The sequence below is a fragment of the Protopterus annectens genome, chromosome 8.part1 (assembly GCF_019279795.1).
Source record: "Protopterus annectens isolate FY-2018-M chromosome 8.part1, PAN1.0, whole genome shotgun sequence".
NCBI lineage: Eukaryota > Metazoa > Chordata > Ceratodontiformes > Protopteridae > Protopterus > Protopterus annectens.
Genome location: NC_056742.1, coordinates 440,127,487 through 440,150,766, shown reverse-complemented (window position 1 = coordinate 440,150,766; position 23,280 = coordinate 440,127,487). Strand labels below are relative to the sequence as shown.

The window sequence follows — 23,280 nt, the reverse complement described above, 5'->3', positions numbered from 1 at the left end:
GCTTTTTCCTGGTTAGGGATTGCCACAGCGGATCACCTGTCTGCTCATGATTGGCAGTGGAGTTTTATGGTGTCGAGTTGCCAGCCCGGTGCCCAGCCTTTCACATAAGGCACACACATGCATGCACTCATGCCTAGGGTCAATTCAGCATGTCTTTGGGATGTGGGAGGAAACCGGAGCATCTGGAGTGAACCCACGCGACCACAGGGATGACATGCAGACTCTGCACAGAAGGCATCCCAGCCAAGGATTGAACTAGAAAATCTCTTGCTGTGAGATGGCAATGCTAACTGCTGCACCACCGCAGCTGCATATATATATATATATATATATATATATATATATATATATATATATATATGGGTCTACCTCAGAAGATCGACAGACCATTTGATCGACATTCATTTGGTCGACAGCTCATTTGGTCGACAACCAGTATTCAAGGCACTTAACAGGGATTTGCCCCCCTCCCCAATGTTGTGTGACCCTAGAGTTGATATATATAGTTAGGGGGGTGAAGCCTCCCCACCTATTTCTGTTTAAAATGTGTAGTTTTTCTTGTATTTTCATGCTTTTAAACACCCCCCTAACTATATATAACAACTCCAGGGTCGCACAACATTGGAGAGGGGGGCAAATCCCGGTTAAGTGCCTTGAATACTGGTTCTCGAACAAATGAGCTGTTGACCAAATGAATTTCGATCAAATGGTCTGTCGATTTTTTGAAGTAGACCCATATATATATATATATATATATATATATGTATATATATATATATATATATATATATATATATATATATATATATATATATATATATGTGTATATATATAAAATGTTAAAACGTTAACATTTGTTACTTATTTATTAAAAACTCAATAAAAATATAAAAAAGAATGCTAGACATTATATATTTTTCAGTACTAGATTCAAACCAATGTTTGTGGCAAATAAAGGTATATAAAAGCATCCTCTAAACTGCGTTCATTCAACATGCCATTAGGAACGTATGGGTTCCTTAGACTTCTAACTGGTGTGTCATTCGCACCATAGTTGTACCTAATATCCATTGTCCTTGTAATTGAAGGGTTAGACAGTGTTGTAAAAATAATTGCTTATCTATTCATACTGGAATCAGACACAAGAGAAGTATGAGAGGAGATAATGACAGCTGCTGAACTGATTAAGGCATCATAATATGTAGTTAAATAAGAGCAAATATGAAATCAGAATGACAAATTGTAAATGCACACATCATATTCAAAGACAAGAGAGTCTGAAACTTGATTCAGAAAATAAATGAGCAGTTGTGTAGATACCAAAGTCAGAAGACAAGGATGCTTTGTTGAGTTTTGTAGGAATGACACAGCACATTTACCATTTTGAATCTAATATGTGCAAGATGATTTTTACTGTGAGGATATTCTTAAAACAAGATGTGATTTGGAAATGCAACAGTGAATAGAACCAAACCAGTGTTTTAAAACACTCAACAAATAGTGAGACATGCTTCAACATCACCTACTATGTTGTGAATAAGCCAGTTGTGTTTCAGGTAAATGCAGGACAGATGAGAACAGGAGTAATGATGATCCTTCAAGAGAGCAGACCAGTTGATAAGTGTCAAGAGCATATACAGCGGCACAAAACAGATATACTCAGAAAGAAAAACGAACTGCTAGAAATAGTGTGTTAATGTGAGAAATTCAGTAAATGTCTCTCTAGTAAACTATTACAGGTAGGAACAGATCACAAACCCTTGCAAAGCATATTCAAGAAATTCTTGTGCAAGGCACATCTAAGAATTCAAAAAATGTTACTTAATCTACAGAGGTATGATTGAAACATGAAATACAGACCAGGACTGACACACATCAGATAGAGTGAGTAAAGCATATTTACCAGCGGAATATTGTGAATTGCCCAAAGAAGTTGCCGAGATTCTTTGGGTCACATTATATTTACAAATAACAGTAAAAGAAGTTCAGAAGTGTACTGTCATTGATATAAAAATGCAGTTACTAAAAGATGTTACAATAACGATTGGCCTGAGCATAAATTATTAGCAATGGAAGTAATTTAGTTTTATTTTACAGAGAAGGAAAAAATAAATTGTCACTGGGGTTTAATGTTTAGAGCTGATGGAATAATAGTTCCCAGTTAACTGAGAAAAAAATAATTGACTGGATGTATGTATCACATCAGGGACTAATAAAGTGCAAAGATACGGAAAATGATGTAATGTTTTGGACTAGAACATTAACTCATATAAAACAAGTAGTACAAAACTGGGTCATATATAATACAAGCAACATCAACAATCCTAAAGAAGAAATGCCAGTATACCCAGTTCTAGATTCTCTGTAGAACAGAGTGTCATCTAACTGTGCCACTTAATAGAACCTGTGTATCTCATGTGTGTGTGGATGTCAACATCTCAGAAATAATCAATATGGCAGGCATAAGAAGTACAAATGTGAGTGCTGGATTAAAATCTATATTCTCAAGATAGGACATTCCTGATGGTCTTATTGCTGAGAAAGCCCTTTACTACACAATTGGAATTCAGGGGATTTGTGCTTGAATGGAGAATCAAACATATAATATTCAACCATGCTGTTTTCATTCTGAGGGACAAATGGTAAGAACTATCCAGTGAAGAATCTAACGAGAAATATCTGTAGCAATAATTATGATGATTGCTATCTTAAAGCTGTGCAATACAGAATACCATAATGTCTTATTCTCTGGCCATCACCAGTTCAACTTTTGATAGAAGGTTAGAAAGCAGTTTACCTACTTAAGTCATATAACTGATACTGGAAAATCAACATAAAGTAAAATAAATCCTGGAAGGAAATCATCGGACACTGAAATAGTACTACAGCAGACTATCAAAATTACAGTTTGGAGATAAAGTTAGTGTGTAAAAAGCCAGAAAAAATCAATAGCCTGAAGCTAAATTAGCTAGCAAAGTAGATAAACCAAGACTGAAAAATTATATTGAGCTGTTTACTGCTTGCTGTGATGGATTTGAAGTCTTCTTAAGACACTCAGTCTTGCTGGCTGGATTCTGCTAAAATTCAAAGTGTGGTTATAATTGCATTCACAGTCTGTTGCATACAGAAACTTGCAGAATATACACTGATGAGAGAATACACTTTGCAGCATCAACTTTAGAGCAGTAACAAATAACTTTTTATAATAAACCAAACGGACTAACGTTGTAGCATAAAGTACTGTTCCAACTTTACTTCTCATATAGTACAGATGATGTGAGAGATATAACATTTACCTCAGGACAAATGAGTCCCTACCATACCTCTAACATAACTGGATTCATGCAGTTCTTTATATACAATTTTAGTCCTCTTGGTATTCTATTTTGGAGAATTGCTCATCCTGTAGAAACAGTACTAATTGTTGCAGATGCAAACGCAAACTGCTGACTTAATATTATTTTTCAACTTCCTTGTTTAACAATGTCTTGTCACATTTTTTGCTGAATTTTATGAGACTAGCTTTTCTGACAGTGTGAACATTCTATATTCTATTTGGATCTTTGTATAAGAACATCTGTTCTTGTGCCAGTGCTGATAAACATGTCCTGTTTTCCATGCAGAAAAACATATTTTTGAGGAAATACATTGTCACAGTGTCATTGTCCATTCTTTAAAAGCAGATTTTGCATTTTTGCTCTTGCATACATCCTGTTTTTAAGTCTGTAAGGGAAAAATGTCCATTCAGCAAGTTCCTTATTTTCCAAGCCATGGTCATTTAGTATGGTTGCTGATCACATATTACTAAACTCTGTTTCTGCATTTAAGCAAGCTTTTTCTTTCAGCATATTTACAACAGAATTAATTTCAGCCTTATATTCATAATATCTAACAATTCCCTCTGTTTTTAAACATTAAGAAACAAAACCTTTAGTTTTTTTTTTTTACAAGTCACAATGCAATTTTACATAGTTAATGCAATGATATTAAGTATTACTACCAAAACTGAATGTATTTAAAACTTTTTCTTTTACAGACCATTCTGTGAAAATATTGTATCAATTATGAGCTGTGTCTGCTTTAATGTTATTTTTTTTTAACTTGATCAATTTATTATTTTGCAATCACATAATTTAATTTATGACTTAGAACTGTTCCATTAACTCTTTGCAACTGTTGAATTAACTATAAGAGACAAGAACCATGTGCTACTGCAAGCATTTATACACTGCTGAAAATATACCGTTTTAATGTCATTTTAACCATCACATTGTGTTCATGTCTCTGAACTGCTCATTAACATCTTGGTAAAATACTGAACTGGGCTTAGATAATAAATATTTGAAAGCAATTATTTTACTGGGGTAAAACCAGTGATATTACAACTTGACAAATTACTTTTGAACTTATTACAATGTATCCTTTACAGTATGTATTTACACAGACTGTTTGCTGTTCATGCATTTCAATCTAGTAGGTACCCTGGACCCATTGTTTTCTTTAAATATGTTTTTTTCACACATATTCATTACAAGACATTAATTTCATTTGTACTGAATTCTGCATTTGTACATACAAAGACTATAAAGTACATTTAGTCTAATCTTACAAATTTAATAACATTAATATTAAGCAAAATCTTGGAAAATGTTTATGTCTCTTTAAAAATATCTAGTGGAATTGATCCCAAACCCATATGTCCTGTTATTTTAAACTACAAACTCAGCAATTAAAAATATTCATGCTTTTTTATACCAACATTGTTTTGCCAAAAACATATTAAAAATAGTGACCAATCGTGTTAATTTTTTACATGTCTTTACTCTCTTGTATAGCTGTAATCAATTTTAAGCCATCTCTTGTTTTTTAAACCATCTCTTGTATAGCTTTACAGTTTAACAGGTTGTAAATACAATTTAATACTAAACAATACAATAATAACTAGCATAAAATATCTTGGACTTTTCAGATTTAATCTGTTTACCAGTGTTTCTTATGCACTAATACCTGTTTTTCCCTCCCCCTAAAAGAGTATTGTCAAGAAGGAATGAGATATTTTTTTTTCTGTAGCTCTGTTTCAGACCCTTGTTGTTTATTTTTTCTGTAGCTTTATTTTAGACCCTTGTGCAATACTGCTTATACAGTCAGTGTAAAACTGAGAAAGTACCCCTCCCCCTGTAGTACTGCAGCACTATTTACCTGCTTTATGCTGTGAGAATAGAATGTATGCCAGCCCAACACTTTGGTTATACATTTATTTTATTAGGTCACTAAACTATAGACCTTTGTCTGATTTGATCATTTTTTATAAAGCTTTTGCTGTTTATTACCACTAGTAGGCATTTACACCCTCCTGTACAATTGATTTGAACTGTATGCATACTATAGCCCATTTGCTGGAAAGACCCTGTATCATTCTTGAGGAGGATAGTAAGCTGCAGAAATGAAATTTCAGACATTTGCACAAGAAAAAGTACAAGAAACTCAAAGATGTGGAAAGATGAGCAACCAAAATTAATCACAACTAGCCTTGTTTCAAGAAAATTGAAACTATGAGTGCAGTGACAGTCAAAAGCTGTAGACAGAGACTCTTGAAATCATGACTCCAAATAATGTTGCATTAAAGCAGGAACTGTCTGAGATGCAAGACCACATGTCCAGTGTAAATAGTCATGTAAAACTGTCCAGATCTGGAAGACTACTAATGAAAGAAGGCAGATCTACAAACTGTTCTAAAGAAAAAAGGGATTCTAAGGAATGAAAAGTCATGGTGCTAAAAATGTAATTTTTCACTACACACTAAATTTTTCATTTTGCTATAAACAGCCTGTGGCATGTGTAGTACACTGTTAAGGCTAACTTATAGTGACCAGTGTAAAGGCCACCCAATAAATAAATAGTATAAATATAGTTTCTAAGTTTCTCATTTCAGAAGGGATGTTATATATGAAACATATACCTTTAAATGGCAATAGGTTACTGTAAACAGCTTACTGGCTTGTCAACCCTCAACATAAGTCGTTTAGAAAATGGATAGATGAGTGATTTTCTTGTGATTTTTTTCAGTGATTCATTACATGATTTAAAGTGAATTTCTTACAAACAAAACAATTAGCAGTGTATCTATGTACCTCACCTCTTTTAAAATATTATTCTATATCATGTCTTTTAAGAGGTTGCCCAGTGTCACTTATATTTCATGAATATATTTTAATTTCTAACATTTTGTCTACTTTATGTATACAAATTCTGATAAAGTCAAAAATGTTGCTTCTCCATAGTTATATGCCAAAAGCACTATCTATATGTCTAGTATCATTCAAGAAGATGATGTCATCTGTAACAAAAATGTGAGAATGAGGTAATATCCAAGGCAAACAGAGAAGGTTGAAAATAGACTTACCCATATTTATGTTATTGTTATAATACATTTGAAACCTAAAGCTCAGTCATATATTAATAGAGTGCCGCACATATGACATTCTGCTTCAGAAGGTGTAAAATAAATGTGATTTAATATTGTTTAAATGTAACATCTTTTCAGAAACTGTTTTAAAAATGCTGAAAAGACTGAGATGGTTATGTGTGTACAAAACTTACTTAGTTTAACTGCAGTGGAGATTATAAGGTCTTTGACTCTAAATTAGACTATTTAACTTTTAAAAATGTTGAGTTTAAAAATGTAGATTGAAAATTTGGGGACCTTTCTCTCAAAATGTGGCTGTCCTTTCATTAATCTTTTCTATGTCAAAAAAAAGTCTTTCTTTTGATATAACCAATATTGTGCATGTCAGAATTATTTTAAACAAACTGTTTCATCCATTGAGGGCCTGAAAAAAATTTGATTAAGGAAAAAACAATCAGTCTTATCCTTCAACTTTGTTTTTTTTTTTATAAAGTACCAAGATAAAAGACACAGTGGTAAGGTAAACTTAGAGAGGTACAACCAGGATACCACCAAAAAAACCTCTGAATTGAACTAATAAGAAGAAGTCACAACTCAACAAAGAGGCAGTGATGCTCAAAATTCTCCAAACCAATTCAGTATTTCCAATTAATCGGAATATAGTCCAGCATACAGGAACTTTAATTTAATATAAATAGTAACAAAGTAGTAAGTAAGCTTTCACCGACTGGCTTCATCAGACTAGTGAATGATTAATAACACACAATTTAAAAGTAACTGATGAGTTCTGACATCATATCCTGCAATCCTGGTATACAGGTAACTAATACACACAATCTATCAAGTGAAAGCAAGTCCCTGTAACTACAGATAAAAATAAATAAAAATATAAATACACATTAAACTAAGAACATATTAAGCAAAAACATTTCATCTTAAAATCTACCTTTTGTTCAGTAAAACTGGTCGAAGCGAAACCGTGTCATTCAGACCAGGCTTAACATCTGCCCTGAGTCTGATTATCCATTTCACTTCGCATTCCTCTGTGTTACGGATAATGTCACCACCCCGTGGATTTAGTTCAACCTCTTGTATCACCATGAAACTAAATTTATGTGTAAAACCTAGTGTACTGGTGTGTTTCACTAAAGCATTGCACAAGTTACCAGTACGTGTATTATAAATGTGATCTCTAATCTGTTCACGTAACTTCCTGTTGGTCTTGCCAACATAAAATGCTTCACAGCAAGAACACAACGCAAGGTACACTAAGTTAACACTCTGGCAATTGGTATGTGCGTGAAACTCAAAGCTCCTTCCTGTTTTAGGATGTACAAAAGTACAGCTCACATTGATGCATTCACATTGCCTACAACCTCCACAAGGGACAGTATTAATAGTGGATGCTTTACTACCACCATTACTATGCATAGTGCCAATAGAACGATGGTATAGCATACGCTTATGGTTCTTTTTATTTTTATATGAGTAAGTGGGTCTTGGTTAGGATGAAAGTGAGAAACATACACACTTTATTAATGGAACTTTTGGTAAACTTTGATATTGAGTATGATTTGTTTAGATTTTTGAAAGTTGATAGTCCGTAGATTGTGTGTATTAGTTACCTGTATACCAGGTTTGCAGGATATGATGTCAGAGTTTTTCAGCCTATAGTAACTCATCAGTTACTTTTTAAATTGTGTGTTAATTAATCATTCACTAGTCTGATGAAGCCAGTCGGTGAAAGCGCTTACTACTTTGTTACTTTTATGCACTATTAAAGTTCCTGTATGCTGGACTATATTCCGTTGAATTGATTCATTGGAAATACTGAATTTGTTTGGAGAATTTTGAGCATCACTGCCTTCTTTGTCGAAGTTGTGGACTTCTGTTATAGTTCAATTCAGAGGTTTTTTTTTGGTATCCTGGTATTTCTGATTTCCTAGTTTACCACTGTGTCTTTTATCTCTTCTTTTTATGGGTGATTGTTGCTTACGACACAGTAGTTTTTGTCATCTGGTGGAGCGTTGGTGTTATTTGTTTTTTTTTTCTGCATCCTTTCAACCCCATTCTAACTGACCAGGACTGCACTGTAATAACTATGGAGAAAGTAAGCAAATTAAGCTGGTGGTTTGGAGGCCACTAAGCCCCCAAAAGCCATATTGGTTCTAGATGCTTAGAGGTGCATTCCAAAAGTTTTTTTTGAACAAGCATTTCATCCAATGTTAGCTTGAGCAATAATCCTGATTCAGGAAAGAAATTCAGTGTTGCTTTTCAGCTTTGCTTTTTCCTGCATCCTTTCAATACACCCAAACCGCCCAGGACTGCACTGTAATGGAAGTAAAGTAAATAAATAAATTAAGCTGAGGGAACATCCCCAGAAGTAATGGAGGTTCTAGATGCTGGAGTACATATACATTTTACACCTTTTTTTTCCAAATTTTGATCAAATAATGACCTGAACAAAAATTATGATTATGGAAAGAACTTTAGTGTTGTTCTTGAACTTTGCTTTTTCCTGCATTCTTTTAACAGGCCCTATGTAAACAAGAAATAAAACATGCAAAGATTATTTTCTTTTGTCTTTTTTCCTTCTTTATGAATGACCTCCTAGTTGCTTACATTTCTGTCTGTCTCCTTGTCCATGTTCCCTGATGATGCTCTGATATGATAATTCATTAAAGGGGTAGAACAATTCAAGGCACATCAGGGGAAAAAGTCTTTAGGTCCTTGGGACTTTGATCATTGCACAGTGACAATATCTAAGGGACAGGTGGCCCATCTTATTTTGGTCAGGAAGGTATATGTCCTACCCTCTCAGTGCATATCAGCATACTACTGGCATACAATCTGGGAAGGTTTATGCATGCTTCTACCTGCACATACTTCCTTCAGGTAATTTAATTTGTTTCTACATGGCTTCCCCAGGAGCACAACACACCCACACCCACACACACAAACATATGAGTTGTACACTTTAGACTCCTTCCACACCCTTCATCTTGGTTCATCATCCTCCAGGATCATAATATAATAAAGCTACCAGCAGTGTGTGCATATATCTTGTCTTTGGCTTATTAGGTTGGCTAGTATGTGGTTCATAATGATCAACTGAGGAATATCTCTGACAAGACAATAGTCAAATCAAAAACAAACTTTTCTGCAGAGAAGCAAGCCCTATGAACCCCTGCGTGGGAGGATTTCCCAGTGAATTATGTATACATATACATCTACACATGGATATGTGTGTGTGTGTGTGTGTGTGTGTGTGTGTGTGTGTGTGTGTGTGTGTGTGTGTGTGTGTGTGTGTGTGTGTGTGTGTGTGTGTGTGTGTGTGTATGCCATCTCCATGGTCACACAACAAAAAGTGCACAGTTTTCAACTGCACAAACTGTCTTCATTGTATTTTTCATCAAACAAGCTGCAGATGATTATCCATTGGGATCCCCTCTTTTTGGGATCTTATTGTATGCTTTCTCCAAGTCTAGGAATGCCCAGTTGGATTCTTTCCTCATCTCTAGCTACTTCTCAACTATCTATTGCACTGCAAACATCAGGTCAGTTGTGCTGCATCCTGATGTAAATCTGAGCTGATTATCCCCATCTTACTTTCTACTACTCTGCATATTTGTTTGTCATTTTCCCTCTCCAGAACTTTCATGCAGTGTGATAGGAGTTTGATATCTCTATACTCCCCACATTGTGAATGTCCTCTTTGTTCTTGAACACTGGCACTAATATGTTTATTCTCCACTTAGCTGGGATATGTCTTCCTCTCCATACTGCTATGAGTACTCTCAGAAACTATTTCTCCTCTGTCTTACCTAACATCTTTATTATATCTGCTGTCACCTCCTCTGAGCCTGCTGCTTTCCCTGACTTTGTTTTCCTTAGTGCTGTTCTTACTTCTTCTATGGTGGGCTCCTCCTCTTCTTTCATATTTATTCAGAAGCTGCTGGAAGTACTCCTTCCATCTGCCTTTGATATCCTGTGGACTGGTGAGCATGTTGTTGCTGGCATCCCTTATGAAGGGTGTCTGACTATCTTGTTTATCTTTCTGTTTTTGCCTTGCAACCTGATAGAGTTTCTTTGTTCCATCTACTGAGTCACTTTCCAGAAGTTGGTAGAGTGCCTCTGATGCCTTGTTCTTTGCTATTGCAGCTCCTATCTCAGCCTATTGGTTAGCCAACCCGTATTCCTTCCTTACCTTGTCTCTCTTTTTTATCTCTCACTTCTTCCTGCTCTCCTTTCTTTTGATGATTTCCTGAACTTCTTTCTGCATTCCACAGCAAGCTTTCTTTATGTACCTTGTTTCTATACCTGTCTCTGCTGCGTATCTGTTCTGTAGTCCTCACACATGCTGTTTTGAGGCACTGCCATTTTTTTTTTCAACTCCACCTATTTCCTTTGCCTCTTGAGATGTTAGAGCCCTGAGTAATGCCTTCAACTCTTGTGCTCTCTCTCCAGTCATCTTCCAGGTATTCTCTGTCCACTACTTACAGCTGATTGTGGCAACCAGTGGTTTATACTGTGGGATGACTGGTTCACTGGGGATGACTTTATAGTCACTGATTCTTTGCCGGTGCCTTTTCCTTACTTAGAGGAAGTCTACCTGAGCTGCATATTGGCCACTCCTTTATGTGAACTTGTGACTGTCTCTCTTGCTGAACCATGTGTTAGTTACCATCAAGCCATTTGCCAGACAGAAGGCTAGAATGGTATCTCTTTCTTTATTTCTGTTGCCCCTCCTATGTGGTTCCAGATAGTCCACATATCTGTCTGTCCAGATCACCCATTATTAACATCAGTTCTTGTTGTCCTGCTTTATCTAGTAGGTCCTACAACTGCTGTCTGAATGCCCTCTTTTCCTCATTAACACAACCCTGCTGGGGGCATAAGCTGAGGTTATGAATGCACTGAAGTCTGACTGTCATGAGTCTGTCACTAATTCTGATAACAGCCCTCACTGTCTTCTAAAGCTTCTCACTTACCACAGTTCCCACACCATTACTAGCCTGTCCTCCCTCTCCTGTGTAGTGAGCTTTGGATCCCAAGCCAAGTGGCTTTGTTGCACTGCCCTTCCATCTTGTCTCCTGTATGCAGAGGATGTCCAGACTCATTTTTACCATCATGTCATCTATGTCCAAGCTGCATCCTCTCAGTGAATCTACACTGAGTGTAGAAATTCTAGCTTCATGTTTGGCAGGTTGATTGGTTTTATGTCCAGCTTTAGCTCAACAGAGCTATCCCAGGTAACCTGAGCTGGGCAACTGTACACCATCTAGGTAGTAACATATTGATCCAGGGCTTCTGAGCTTTATGGCAGGCACACGGCACACTCTGGCCAATAGGGGCATGTACACCCCTACCACCATTAGTATAGGTCCCTGGCATAGGCTGGAGTAGGCCGGGTCCTCAGCCCATTTATCACCAGTAAACAGCCATGCCCAGTTGGTGATATTATTCAACACAACTGAATCACCTAGAGACATATTTTATAACGGCGAACAGCTAGGTAATGACAGCCTGAGAAAAAATCTGATTAAGGAAAGAAATTCAGTGTCACTCCTTAACATGGCTTTTTCCTGCATTCATTCACTTGCATCCAAACTGACCAGGACTGCACTGTAATAAAGGTAAAGGAATTCTGCTCAGGTAACAGCACCCAGAAGCCATTGAGGATCTAGATGCCGTGAATGCATTTTAGACCTTTTTTTCCAACCTCTTTTCATCAAATGACGGCCTGAACAAAAATCACGATTAAGCAAAGAACTTCAGACTTATTCTTAAACTTTGTTTTTCCTGTATTATTTCAACAGGACCTAAGAAAACAACACTATACTTGGAGGAAATAGCTGCATTAAGCCGGGGGTCTGTGAGGTGCTAGACCACCAAAAGCATTGTGGTTACTAGATGCTCTGAGGTGCATTTTAGAGCTTTTTTTCCAACCTTTTAACTCACTTGATGTCCTGAAACAAAAATTGTAAGGAATGAAATTTAGTCTTATTTATTTATTTTCAAGGAAGAAATAAGTTGCATCCAAGACGTAATGCTCAAAACTGACAAAATAGCAGATCATAATAAACTGAGAAGACAAGGGAATAAAAGGATGCATAAATCATATCTGAGAATAACACCTGCCCCTACCCAGAATAAAAACAGTCACCTTTTTTGTAAGCATCTGATGTTAGACTGGAATAAAAATGAAGATACAAATTATGACAGTCACGTATATTACACATTGCAGCTGTTATACATATACACAGCATGCCCCCCCACCTGTACTTCCAAAAGACAGACAACTTCTGTATACTTCTCTGCCAAACTGAGACAAAAATAAAAATATAAATAGCATATAATGCAGTACAATGTGTTGCTACCAAACATCTAACCACCTGTGTGTGCATCTAATGTTTGTAAAGAAAGTTTAAAAAAATGATCACAGTTTGTTTGTGTCTTTCGGCTTTTCCCGGTTAGGGGTCGCCGCAGCGGAACTCCAGTCTGCTAATGATTGGCAGTAGATTTTGACGTGCTGGCTTGCTGGGCCTAATGCACAACCTTCAATGAAGGAATGCCCATTCACGCATGTCGACACACAGAAGACGCTCTAACTGAGAATCGAACGGGCAATGTCTAACTGTAAGGCGACAACTCTACCGCAGCACCACCACCGCACAGTAATGCTGCAAAACTGCTATTTATACACAGCATACTACACCTATAAATGTTATAGTTACCCTCTGTGCATACCCCTGAAGTTTGTGTGGAAAGTTAAAGAAATAATGGCCACACTGTCCCTGGCATACCTCTCGACTGTCCAGATTTTCACAGAATGTTGAGATTTTTGCTCAAGTTTTCGGTCTGTACCTCATAAAATATGTGTTTTTCTGGCAAATCAATAGGGTGAGCTGAGGACTGAAGTTACTAAATAATGACATACATTTGAATTCCAGACCTCATATCCTTCAAGAAAATGCATGCAAGATAAATCCTGTCATTCTAGCAACCTTTTAACTTTATAAGAGCAACATTTAAAATATATCCCTATTTTTGGACCTTTGTTCCCCTATTATGTCAGGCTTTATCCAGATTTCTTGAGCTAAGAACTTGAGAGGTATAGTCCCTAGCCAACACAAGTTATAGTGTCCTGTATACACCTCTGATGTTTGGAAGAAATTAAAGAAATAAAGACAAAGTCCCTAGTCCTCCAAGAGAAACTACAATGACCTCCTGTGCACACCTCTGAAAAGGGCTGTTTTTAGACTTGGTTGGGTGCAGGACAGAGGCCACTATTAATCCTATGTCAAAATCCAGTTATACAGCCTTGCAGTGTGGGACCCACCATGCCCCAAGAAGTTCTAAAGGTCTGAATGTCCTGTGAAACATTTTTATGTCTTATTTTTAAAAGATGATGCAAACTGAGCAAATCACAAGAGGGTCACTTACTTTAATCCAGACAATCCCCATCCCCACAAGACAGGTAGCACCACTTCTGTGTAAAATTCAGACATCTGACAGTGACAGAAGAGGAAGTCCATATAATGAAGTTCACCTTTGCTACATACAAACAGTTGTTGCACATTAAAGTATTGCTTCAAACATTTCACATTAGTCAATCAAAGCCAGAATAATGAGTGAACAGCAATGTGTAGCTAGTCTTTTTCCACAATAGACAGCCCCAGCAAGTATAGCCATGTTGTCTGTGCATATCTCAGATGTCCAGTTTAATCCATATTACTTCCCAAAAAATGTACATTTGCTTTGAAAACAATTAATGACTGTTTAAACTGCACAAAAACAAGACACTGGTTACTTTGAAGAGACAATTCCAATCCCTGTTCAGAAGTTATAACTTATTCTGCGTGCACTTCAGGCAGTTGTAACAAAAATTATGCCCATGTATTGTATTTAAGCTCTGTGAAACTTCCACACAATCTGTAGCCACATATTAAAAAATATCCTATGTTGCTTCAGACAGATCATATTAATCCTGTAAATGCACAATAGTCCTACAAAGCCAGACAGTGACTGTTTAAACTATGAAAAACAAAAAGAGGGTCAGTTATATTTTACAGACAGCTCCCTCCCCCACCCAGCAGGTACAGCTAAAATAATGGTTGCGCATTGTATTTCAGCTTTGTTCCATGGAAACAACAATCACATATTAAAGTAGCCCATGTCACTTCATATAATTCACAGTAATTCTGCAAATGTATATCATACCTCTCAGTTGTACAGATGTTCGTACAATGTCTAGATTTTTGCCTCAAATATTTGGTATGTTCCTCATAAAATCTATGATTTTCTGGCAAATTATGGAGGATTGAAGTTAAAAAATAATGGCCAAATAATGACATATATTTGAGTTTCTGACTTCATATCCTTCAGAAAATGCATGCTAATGCAAATCCTGTTATTCTAACAGCTTTCTAAGTGTATAAGAGCAATATTTTATATCTGACCCTATTTTGGGGCCTTTTCCTCCCATTATTTTAAGCTTTGTCCAGATTTCTTGCATTAAGAGGCAAGGCCACATAGTAACTGTTTAAAGTTAGCAAAAACAAGATGGTCAGTTAATTTCAACAGACAGCTACCATCTCCACCCAAGTTTTCTAGCTACTTCTATATGCAGTTCAGATGATGGCGACAAGAAACTGATGGCCACATATTGTGTATAATGTGCTACAAATACATACATCTAGAGCGTTTCTCCCCAGGCCTCCGCTGAAAATTGGCTTTGTTCCAAGTTGGACTTTCCTGGTAAGCATATGTTAAATAAAATAAATAAGTGTATCAGCTCTATTCCATGAAAACAGTAACTACACATTAATGTAATTCAGGCAGCTTCAAACAAATCATATTAATCTTGAAAATGCACACAAGTCCTGCAAAGCTAGATAGTGACTGTTTGAACCAAGCAAATGGCAAAAAAAATTACTTTATACAAACACCTTGATAAAACTTACTTTAAACATCCCATAGCCTGCCCTATGGAAAGCACTATTTAAAAAGGGAAACCAATGGAGTCAGTTACTTTATGCAGATAACACCCCAGAGAGTGAGCTGTAGCAAACTCCGTTCTGCCCTCTATTCAGTCATACTCTCCACTAGTTTAACAGAGGAACAACATAATGTCTATCTGGGGGGGCTGCCACTTCCCTGCATCTACCACCACAGGATCACAAGGTTCTTACAAATGTGTTAATAACAGTTTATTTTATATACACAGTAGAAGGATACAGGGGCAGTAACTCCCTTGCTGCAAATTAGCATCCCTGTTATGTAGTTGTTCACATGCATATCTAAGTGTGGTGAGACTGGTGTGGAGTATTTAAAGTCAATTGTGCCAACAGCTCCCTCCTCTGCCTAGTAATTCTAGCTACTTGTGTGTGCATTTTAGATGCTTCTGGTAAATAGACAGCCATGAATTGTGATCAGCTTTATTCTGTATATTTTGAAGCTACACATTAAAGCATTCTAAGATGCTCGCACAAATCACATTAATCTTACAAACGGGCACTAGTTCTGTAAAGCCAGACAGTGATTCTTTAAACTGAGGAAACAATCAGGTCACTTACTTTCTACACAGCCCCCACCCATCAGTTCTAGCTAAAAATTACATAAATGGATTATCTTTCAGGTTTGTTCCTTGGAAACAATTGTCACACAATAAACTATTCCAAGTTCCTTCACACAAGTCACTATAATTTTGCAAAGTTAGAATAATGAGCCAAACATAGCCCTTAGTCATATTTACCCTCAGATTGGTTAGCATTATTTTTTGTTACTCAACTCCATTTAGTTAATAGAACAATGGGATTTGCATCAACAAACATTGTCCGAAGAAAAAGAATCAGCAAACTATTGTGCCTTGCACTCTCGACCGACTATAATCCTCAGTGATTTTACCAGGAAATAAAAGAAAACATGTGAGGGAAATACTTCATCATCTCAGGACAAGAAACAATGGACAATGTCAAAAATAATAGAGAACTAAAGGCCCAAGATCATTGACAGATTTTAAATTTTGTTCTTACAAATGTTGAAAATGTTTAGAATAATATGATTTGCATTGGCATGCATTTACTGAAGGATACGAAGTGTGAAAAACTCAAACATCTGTCATTATTTAGCAACTTCTGTCTTCGAAGATTTGCCAGAAAATATTCTGTTAGCATACAATTTGTGAAAGATATAAAATCTGAAATGCAGATGTTGTCATTACTTAGTAACTTCTAACCTCAAGGATTTGCCATAAAACTACATATTTTATGTGAATCAGACCAAAAATATAATGCAAGAATCTGCAGTTGGCAGGTATGCTGAGGTGAGGCCAGGAACAAGGCAAATAAAAACAGTCCTGTTCTGCAGGATCAGGGACAGCTAAAGACGAGAAAAAGATCTGGTTGTCTGTCAGCTGATAAAAAAAAAATCTTGAAAATGCCATTACTGAGCTTTCTCTTTACACCATACTTTGTTTGAACTTGTTAACATCTTACTCTGTCCTGTCCATGATATACCTGATTCTTTGTCAATATAAATCATTGGTGGGATGAGAATGAGGTCGGTAAATCAAATGGCTAAATCTGAAGGACTTCTTCCCTAGCTCACCATTATCGCTTCTTTAGTAGGGACACATCTTAGTATTTTTTTTAAATAAAGAAATGCCACAAGTTATAAATTCCTAGACTCAAAAGTGCAATCCCTTTTCTTTGAAATATGGCAGTCTTGTAGTCAGTGTAAGTAACAAGGGTATGGGGTTCATATTTCTACTATGGGAGGCTTTTCAACATCCAGTGTTCACCTCTAGATTTCCTGTATTTGTTTTCATAATTCTGGCACTCACAATTACAGGTCTCAAAATTACAATAGAGAGCCTGGGACTAAACAACAAAGTCCCAGATTTAATAAGTTCTTGTGATCCTATAATATTCCTATATCATTGTCCTATTGTTTTTGGGCAGCCGCAGTGGTGCAGCAATTAGCATTGCCACCTCACAGCCAGAGGTTCTCTGGTTCGATCCTTGGCTGGGGTGCCTTCTGTCTGGAGTCTGCATGTCGTCCCTGTGGTCACGTGGGTTTCCTCTGAGTGTTCCGGCTTCCTCCCACATCCCAAAGACATGCTGTAGGTGGATTGGATACTCTAAATTGGCCCTAGGCATGAGTGTGTGCATATGTGTGCCTTCTGTGGAGGGTTGGGCACTGGGCTGGCAACTCAATACTGTAAAACACCTCTGCCAACCATGAGCGGACAGTGATCTGCTGTGGCGACCCCTAACCAAGAAAAGCCGACCTATTGCTTTTGAGCTCCATTCACTTGATATTGAATAATGCTGTATTAACTGCATGGTTTCTTGAAGATGAATATATTTTACAGAAAAATAATTTTTGACTTGAGATTACCAATTATTTAACCACAAACATGAAAATACCTCATGTTAAGCCACTTATTCAAGCCTTTGGCTTTAATTCTTAATTCTGTAACTTATATTTTTTAGGCATCTATAAAACCATGATTTAAATGTGCATGTTATAACTATGCAGTCAGGCCCAAAAACATTATGATGTGCTACAGGTTAGGCTGCCTTTCTGAACCTGAAGAACTTCTGAGATCTGGCATTGGTTTTGATTCACTTAACATCATTGAACTCAGCTTTGCATTACAAGTGAGCTCCTAGACTTTTGATAGATTTCAACTGCTCTATTCTAAAAAAATCAAGCACAATTATAATTCTGACTATCTAACTTCACTTTAAACACATATCAATAATACGCACAATTATAATATGTAAATTAGGTAGACCAAAATTTTATGCACTTTATTATTTTGCTATTTAAGCCAAACATATATTTACAACAAATAAAATATGTGTCTAGTTTTAAGAGACAGACAGTTGTGCAGCTTCAGGTAGCTTCAAACCAAGTAGTCCTATACAATCCAGAACTTGACCAGTTATAGCTTTTTTGTTTGTTTTTTGAACAGCATCAGTTATTAATTAGACATGTCAGCATCTCTCTCACCTTAATCAACTGGAAAGTATTACTCTTTTCTTGGTATTATTTTGATCATATAGGAACGCCAAGCTGATACTACTCTCAATGTACATCAGTAAATATTCCCATATTCCCATAATTGTATCTGCTTCCAAAATGGCACTGAGCATATTCAGAATATTTTATTATTACTAAGCTCACTTTGTGAACAGTTTAGAAGTGCAGATTATGCCAGATCCTGTAGTGTTTAACATTTGTTCCTGTGCAGTTTCAGGAATCAATGCTTTCAACAAAACATTTTTAGATGGAGGTTATTGTTTGCTATTAAACCTCGTAAATCACTATATTTAGCAATGATCAATTTAAAAAAAAGGATTAAAAATTCGAAATGAAAATGTGCCAAAATCTTCCTTGTAAAACCTTCCTAATATCTCAGATACCCATGTTTCATATGTGATCTGCTCTGCAACTTTGAAACAGGCAATGAAAAGACCCCCCCTCCCTCCGCCATCACTAAAGATGGTTCCACCATACCTTCCAGAGTTGCTGTGTGAGTCCTGACAATGGCAGGCCATAATGCAATGCTGATAGCAGAAGGCCTATGTTCTGGTGAATTCACCTTAGTGTCATCACTGGTCCTTATGTAATTGTTCCAATACAATCCACACCAAGTATGTCATCTATATGATGCAATCATTTCTGAATTCCTCCACTAACCTACTAACCTACAAGGTTCTTACCCTACTACCTTCTCTATGAAACAATACTTTTTCTAAGTCAGCCACATTTCACCCCCTTGCAGCTGTCATCCATATCTTCTTCTTCCCCAGAATCATTTTTCTTAATTTCTTCAGCTCCATTCATCTCACTTGTCCCTTATTAATCTACTGTGTATATACTGTAGTTCCTCTTTTTTGCTTCTCTTTTCTAAAATACATGCAGCAAGATGGTTAACTCTCTTTCTTAAACCCAAGGCCATCCCTTCCGATTTCTGTAATTCTGCACTGCACACTTTCTGCCAACCTGATCACCCTGCCTTTGCACAGCTATCAGAAATAATCACATCACCTTGGATGTAGCCATGCCAATACCCTGTACAATGAGACTGTGTCTTCTGCACTTTAAGAAGCCATGCCCAGCTTCTGTACCCCAGTATCTGCACCCCAGTATCTTTATAACTGTCTGTTGTGTAGCAATATTACAGTTTTTTTCCCATGCAATGTGTGAGCAGTGGGTACCACAGAAAGTCCCCTGCCAATACCACCCTCCTGACACATGTGGCTGCTTCTTACTGATGTCAGAAAGGATGCTATCAAATCTCTCTCTCTCTTGCACACACCCACATACACACACAAAGGCATAGACATGGATTCAAATTCAGAGGCATTTATTCAGAAATGGTTTCCTTATTAAATAAAAATGGTCCTCAGTTACATTCACATCAAGGCTGAATGTATGCTATCCTATCATATTATTCTAGCTCCGCACATACACAAGCACATATACATGTCCATCCATCCATCCATCTGATCCAGCTATTAGTCATCTTCCTAAACCATGTGATTAGGTACATAAGAGTCCATGCATCAGACAATATTTATATACACCATTACCCAAATTAAAATAATTGAACAGCTCAGAAATGGCTAATAATGCATATACATCATTCCTACACCAGGACCATGCCTTAAAACATTCTCAGACATGGATTCAAACTGTAGATATGTTTCTTAAATATTTCCTTGAATAAGTAGTAAGGCGTCTTCACTTCAAGTCCTAAAATATCAAAATGTGTGATATCTGGTTACCAAAAACACTCCTGAACATGCACATACATACTCCCCCACACACACACAATCACAGAGATGGATTAAAATTCAGAGACATTGTTTCAAAAATGGTTTCCCTATTAAATCAAACTGTCCCTAAGTTACATTCACATCAAGACTGGAAAAAATACAATACATGATATCTTATCATATTACTCTGACCCTCTTGCCCCCCCCCCCAACAGATTGACAGAGAGAGACACACACACACACAGCATATACATGTTGACCCCCATCAATCTGATGTCGCTATTGCGCATGTCCCTAAAACATGTGATTAGTTACTTAGAGTCCATGCATCAGATGATATTTATAGAGAGCTTTGCCCAAATTAAACAGCTCAGAAATGGTGAATAACACATGTACATTACTCTTAAACCAGACACGTAGCTCAAAACAGTCTGAGACATAAATTCAAACTCTAGACACTTTTCTTAACAAATGGTTACTTGAGACTGAGTATGCATCTGGTAATAAAGCATGTTCTTAAACCATCAAAGCGTGTGATATCTGCTTACCTCAAACACTCCTAAACACACACACACACACACACACACACACACACACACACACACACAACACACGAATGCACACACTCACACTGCTGAGAGACAGGACCGCAGGTAACAGACTTTTTGAGGTTACACTAGTGGACAGTAAAAAGAAGACCTCTATACACAAATAACTGTAAGTGAATATATAACTGTTTTCATTTTGTCATTTTTTGAAAGCTCACCCTATGGGCAGCAGTGCAAAAAACATATAAGACAAATAAATGGATGTTTCCCATCCCTCAGATCATTACAAGCAAAAAATAATGCTGCCCACCACCAAAAGTAAGCTACTGTAGGTAGGATGGGATTGAAAAGGAAAGCTGAAGAAGTGTGTTCTTTTCTTGCAGGATAATAGTACGTTTACATCATTCTGCCCACTAGACATCCGCCACTAAAAATGTTTGCATTAAGCTGTTAGTCAAGCTACAGCATATATGACAATAGGGACTGCTGATAGGGGTTACTGGACAAATGTAGTGACATTGAAATAAAATCCTCACCACAGTTAATGCAGTTCTGCCTGCCTGTTTGTAACCCAGTTACCCTTCTGATGATAATTGAACAACACAATAATTTAGGGAATTAACTTTGTTTAATAATAAAAGTGTGCTGAGTATGTATAAAAAACCCACCCCACCCCGATCCCAGTTAATAATAATAATAATAATAATAATAATAGCAATAATAACAATAGTAACAATTACTGTATCTTTAACTTCCTTAACATTAAGACAGATCAAATGTTTTTTTATTTGTTATTTTTTTTTCTAGTTTTGCAAAATATCTGGGCTACTTGAAATGGGTTGCATCCCAATAAATTGCAGTAGAATGAAACAATATTACCCCCCGAAAACACACACACACGCGCGTCTAATGTTTGGGAGCACGCAGTAAGGCGCATCTCCCAAGTGAGATTTAAAACTTCTTACCTTAGCATAACAGCACGATATTAACACCAGAGGCAGAAGATAGCCAATAACCAGGATGGTAACTTTATAGCTCTTTCTTAAGACTTCATTTGACCAGTTATCTTCCCAGCAGAAGGAACTGTTGGGGGCTTCAACATGGTTAATAAGAATCTGATGTTGTGCCACTGGGACCGCAATGATAAAGGACAGCACCCAGATAACGCCCACCGCAATTGAGGCGTTCTTCTTATTTCGAATACAGGGGGACCTCTTGGCGTGGACCACAGCGATGTACCTGTCCACAGACATGGCTACTAAGGTAAATATGCTCACCAACATGCTGACCATCAGAAAGTAATGCACAAACTTGCAAAGAAAAGCTCCAAAGATCCACTCTGGCAGAGAATAGATGGTAGCTTGGAAGGGGACACAGAACAAGAGGAAAGACAGGTCTGCTATGCTAAGATTCAGGATAAAGGTGTTGGTGGTACTTCGAGACCTCCGAGACTTAATCCTCCCAATGACTACCATGACCAGAGTGTTCCCAATGATGCCAATGAAAAATATCAGTCCAAAGATCACAGGTACTATTACCACTTCGGGACCTGCTTCTTTGCCGTCTGGTGCACTCTCGTTCCAATGGGTATTGTTTGCGCACATTTCGGATATCCGTGCTCCTAATACAAGAACTTGCTTATAAACACCTGAAATAAGTCAATAGATGTACTGGCAGCAACAGGTCCTTTGCCCATTCAAGGATAACTGAGTTATTGCTGATCCAAGTTACGTGCAGACTGATATTTATGGCCAGCCTCTGTTAAGGATGAAGAAAATCTGGAAAAGGTAGAGACTGCGCTGCTTAGTCCATAGAGCAGTAGTCTCTGCTTCCTGCACCCTGATTACCAGGTGCTTTAAAGGGGCACCACGTGCAAGCGGCACGCTGCAGCTGCCCTCGCCCACCAGTGGGAAGCACTTTGCCTTGTAAAGAACACGCGAGGTGCGCTTCTAGAACCCTTCATGCCCTATTTGGAGCTATTCTGCAACCTAATGAGAACATGCCTGCACTTCTACTCGCCGGCATTCTCTTATCACAATAAAGTCAGGCAGCAGAAGCAATAGCTTTTGCTTATGTGGTCTAATATTTCAGCACCTGTCCCGTAGGTGGCACACCAGTTTGAGCAAGAAGACAAAGCAGTAAAGAGCTGATAAGTCTGTACAACCGGGAAAAGGGAGAATTATGTTAAGGCACTATAGTGCTGAGCGGGGAGTGCAATGTATTTGCTTGAACGAAATGTATTAGCTTGAACGAAATGTATTAGTCCAGCTGATATGCTAAATGTTGTATAGTCAAATAAGTCCAACAACATAATTTCATTTATTTTTATGACTAGCCTCTCACCTCCTTGTTTATTTCTACAACTGCCCACCCGTCAATAGTGTGATAAACAGAATTTTGTGTTCTGCATTTCTGTGACACCACACCTGCTACTGGGGGGTTTGTCTTTGCTTCTCCTCATTCTGGGCATTTTTAAAGAACCGAGTAGTTTTTGGTGGAGACGCGGTCCAGCTGAAATAGCAGGGGGGTCAAT

General features: G+C 37.3%; 1 protein-coding gene across 1 annotated transcript in view; it reads right to left on the bottom strand.

Moving 5' to 3' along the window:
* Window positions 1-22,736, bottom strand: part of LOC122810394 (galanin receptor type 1-like) — a 1,222,830-nt gene extending 1,200,094 nt beyond the window's left edge. Inside the window, exon 1 of the mRNA XM_044081996.1 lies at window positions 21,713-22,736. Within this exon, the coding sequence (XP_043937931.1) occupies window positions 21,713-22,351 (639 nt within the window). The 5' untranslated portion in view covers window positions 22,352-22,736. The remainder of the gene's footprint in view (window positions 1-21,712) is intronic.
* Window positions 22,737-23,280: the final 544 nt, after the last annotated feature.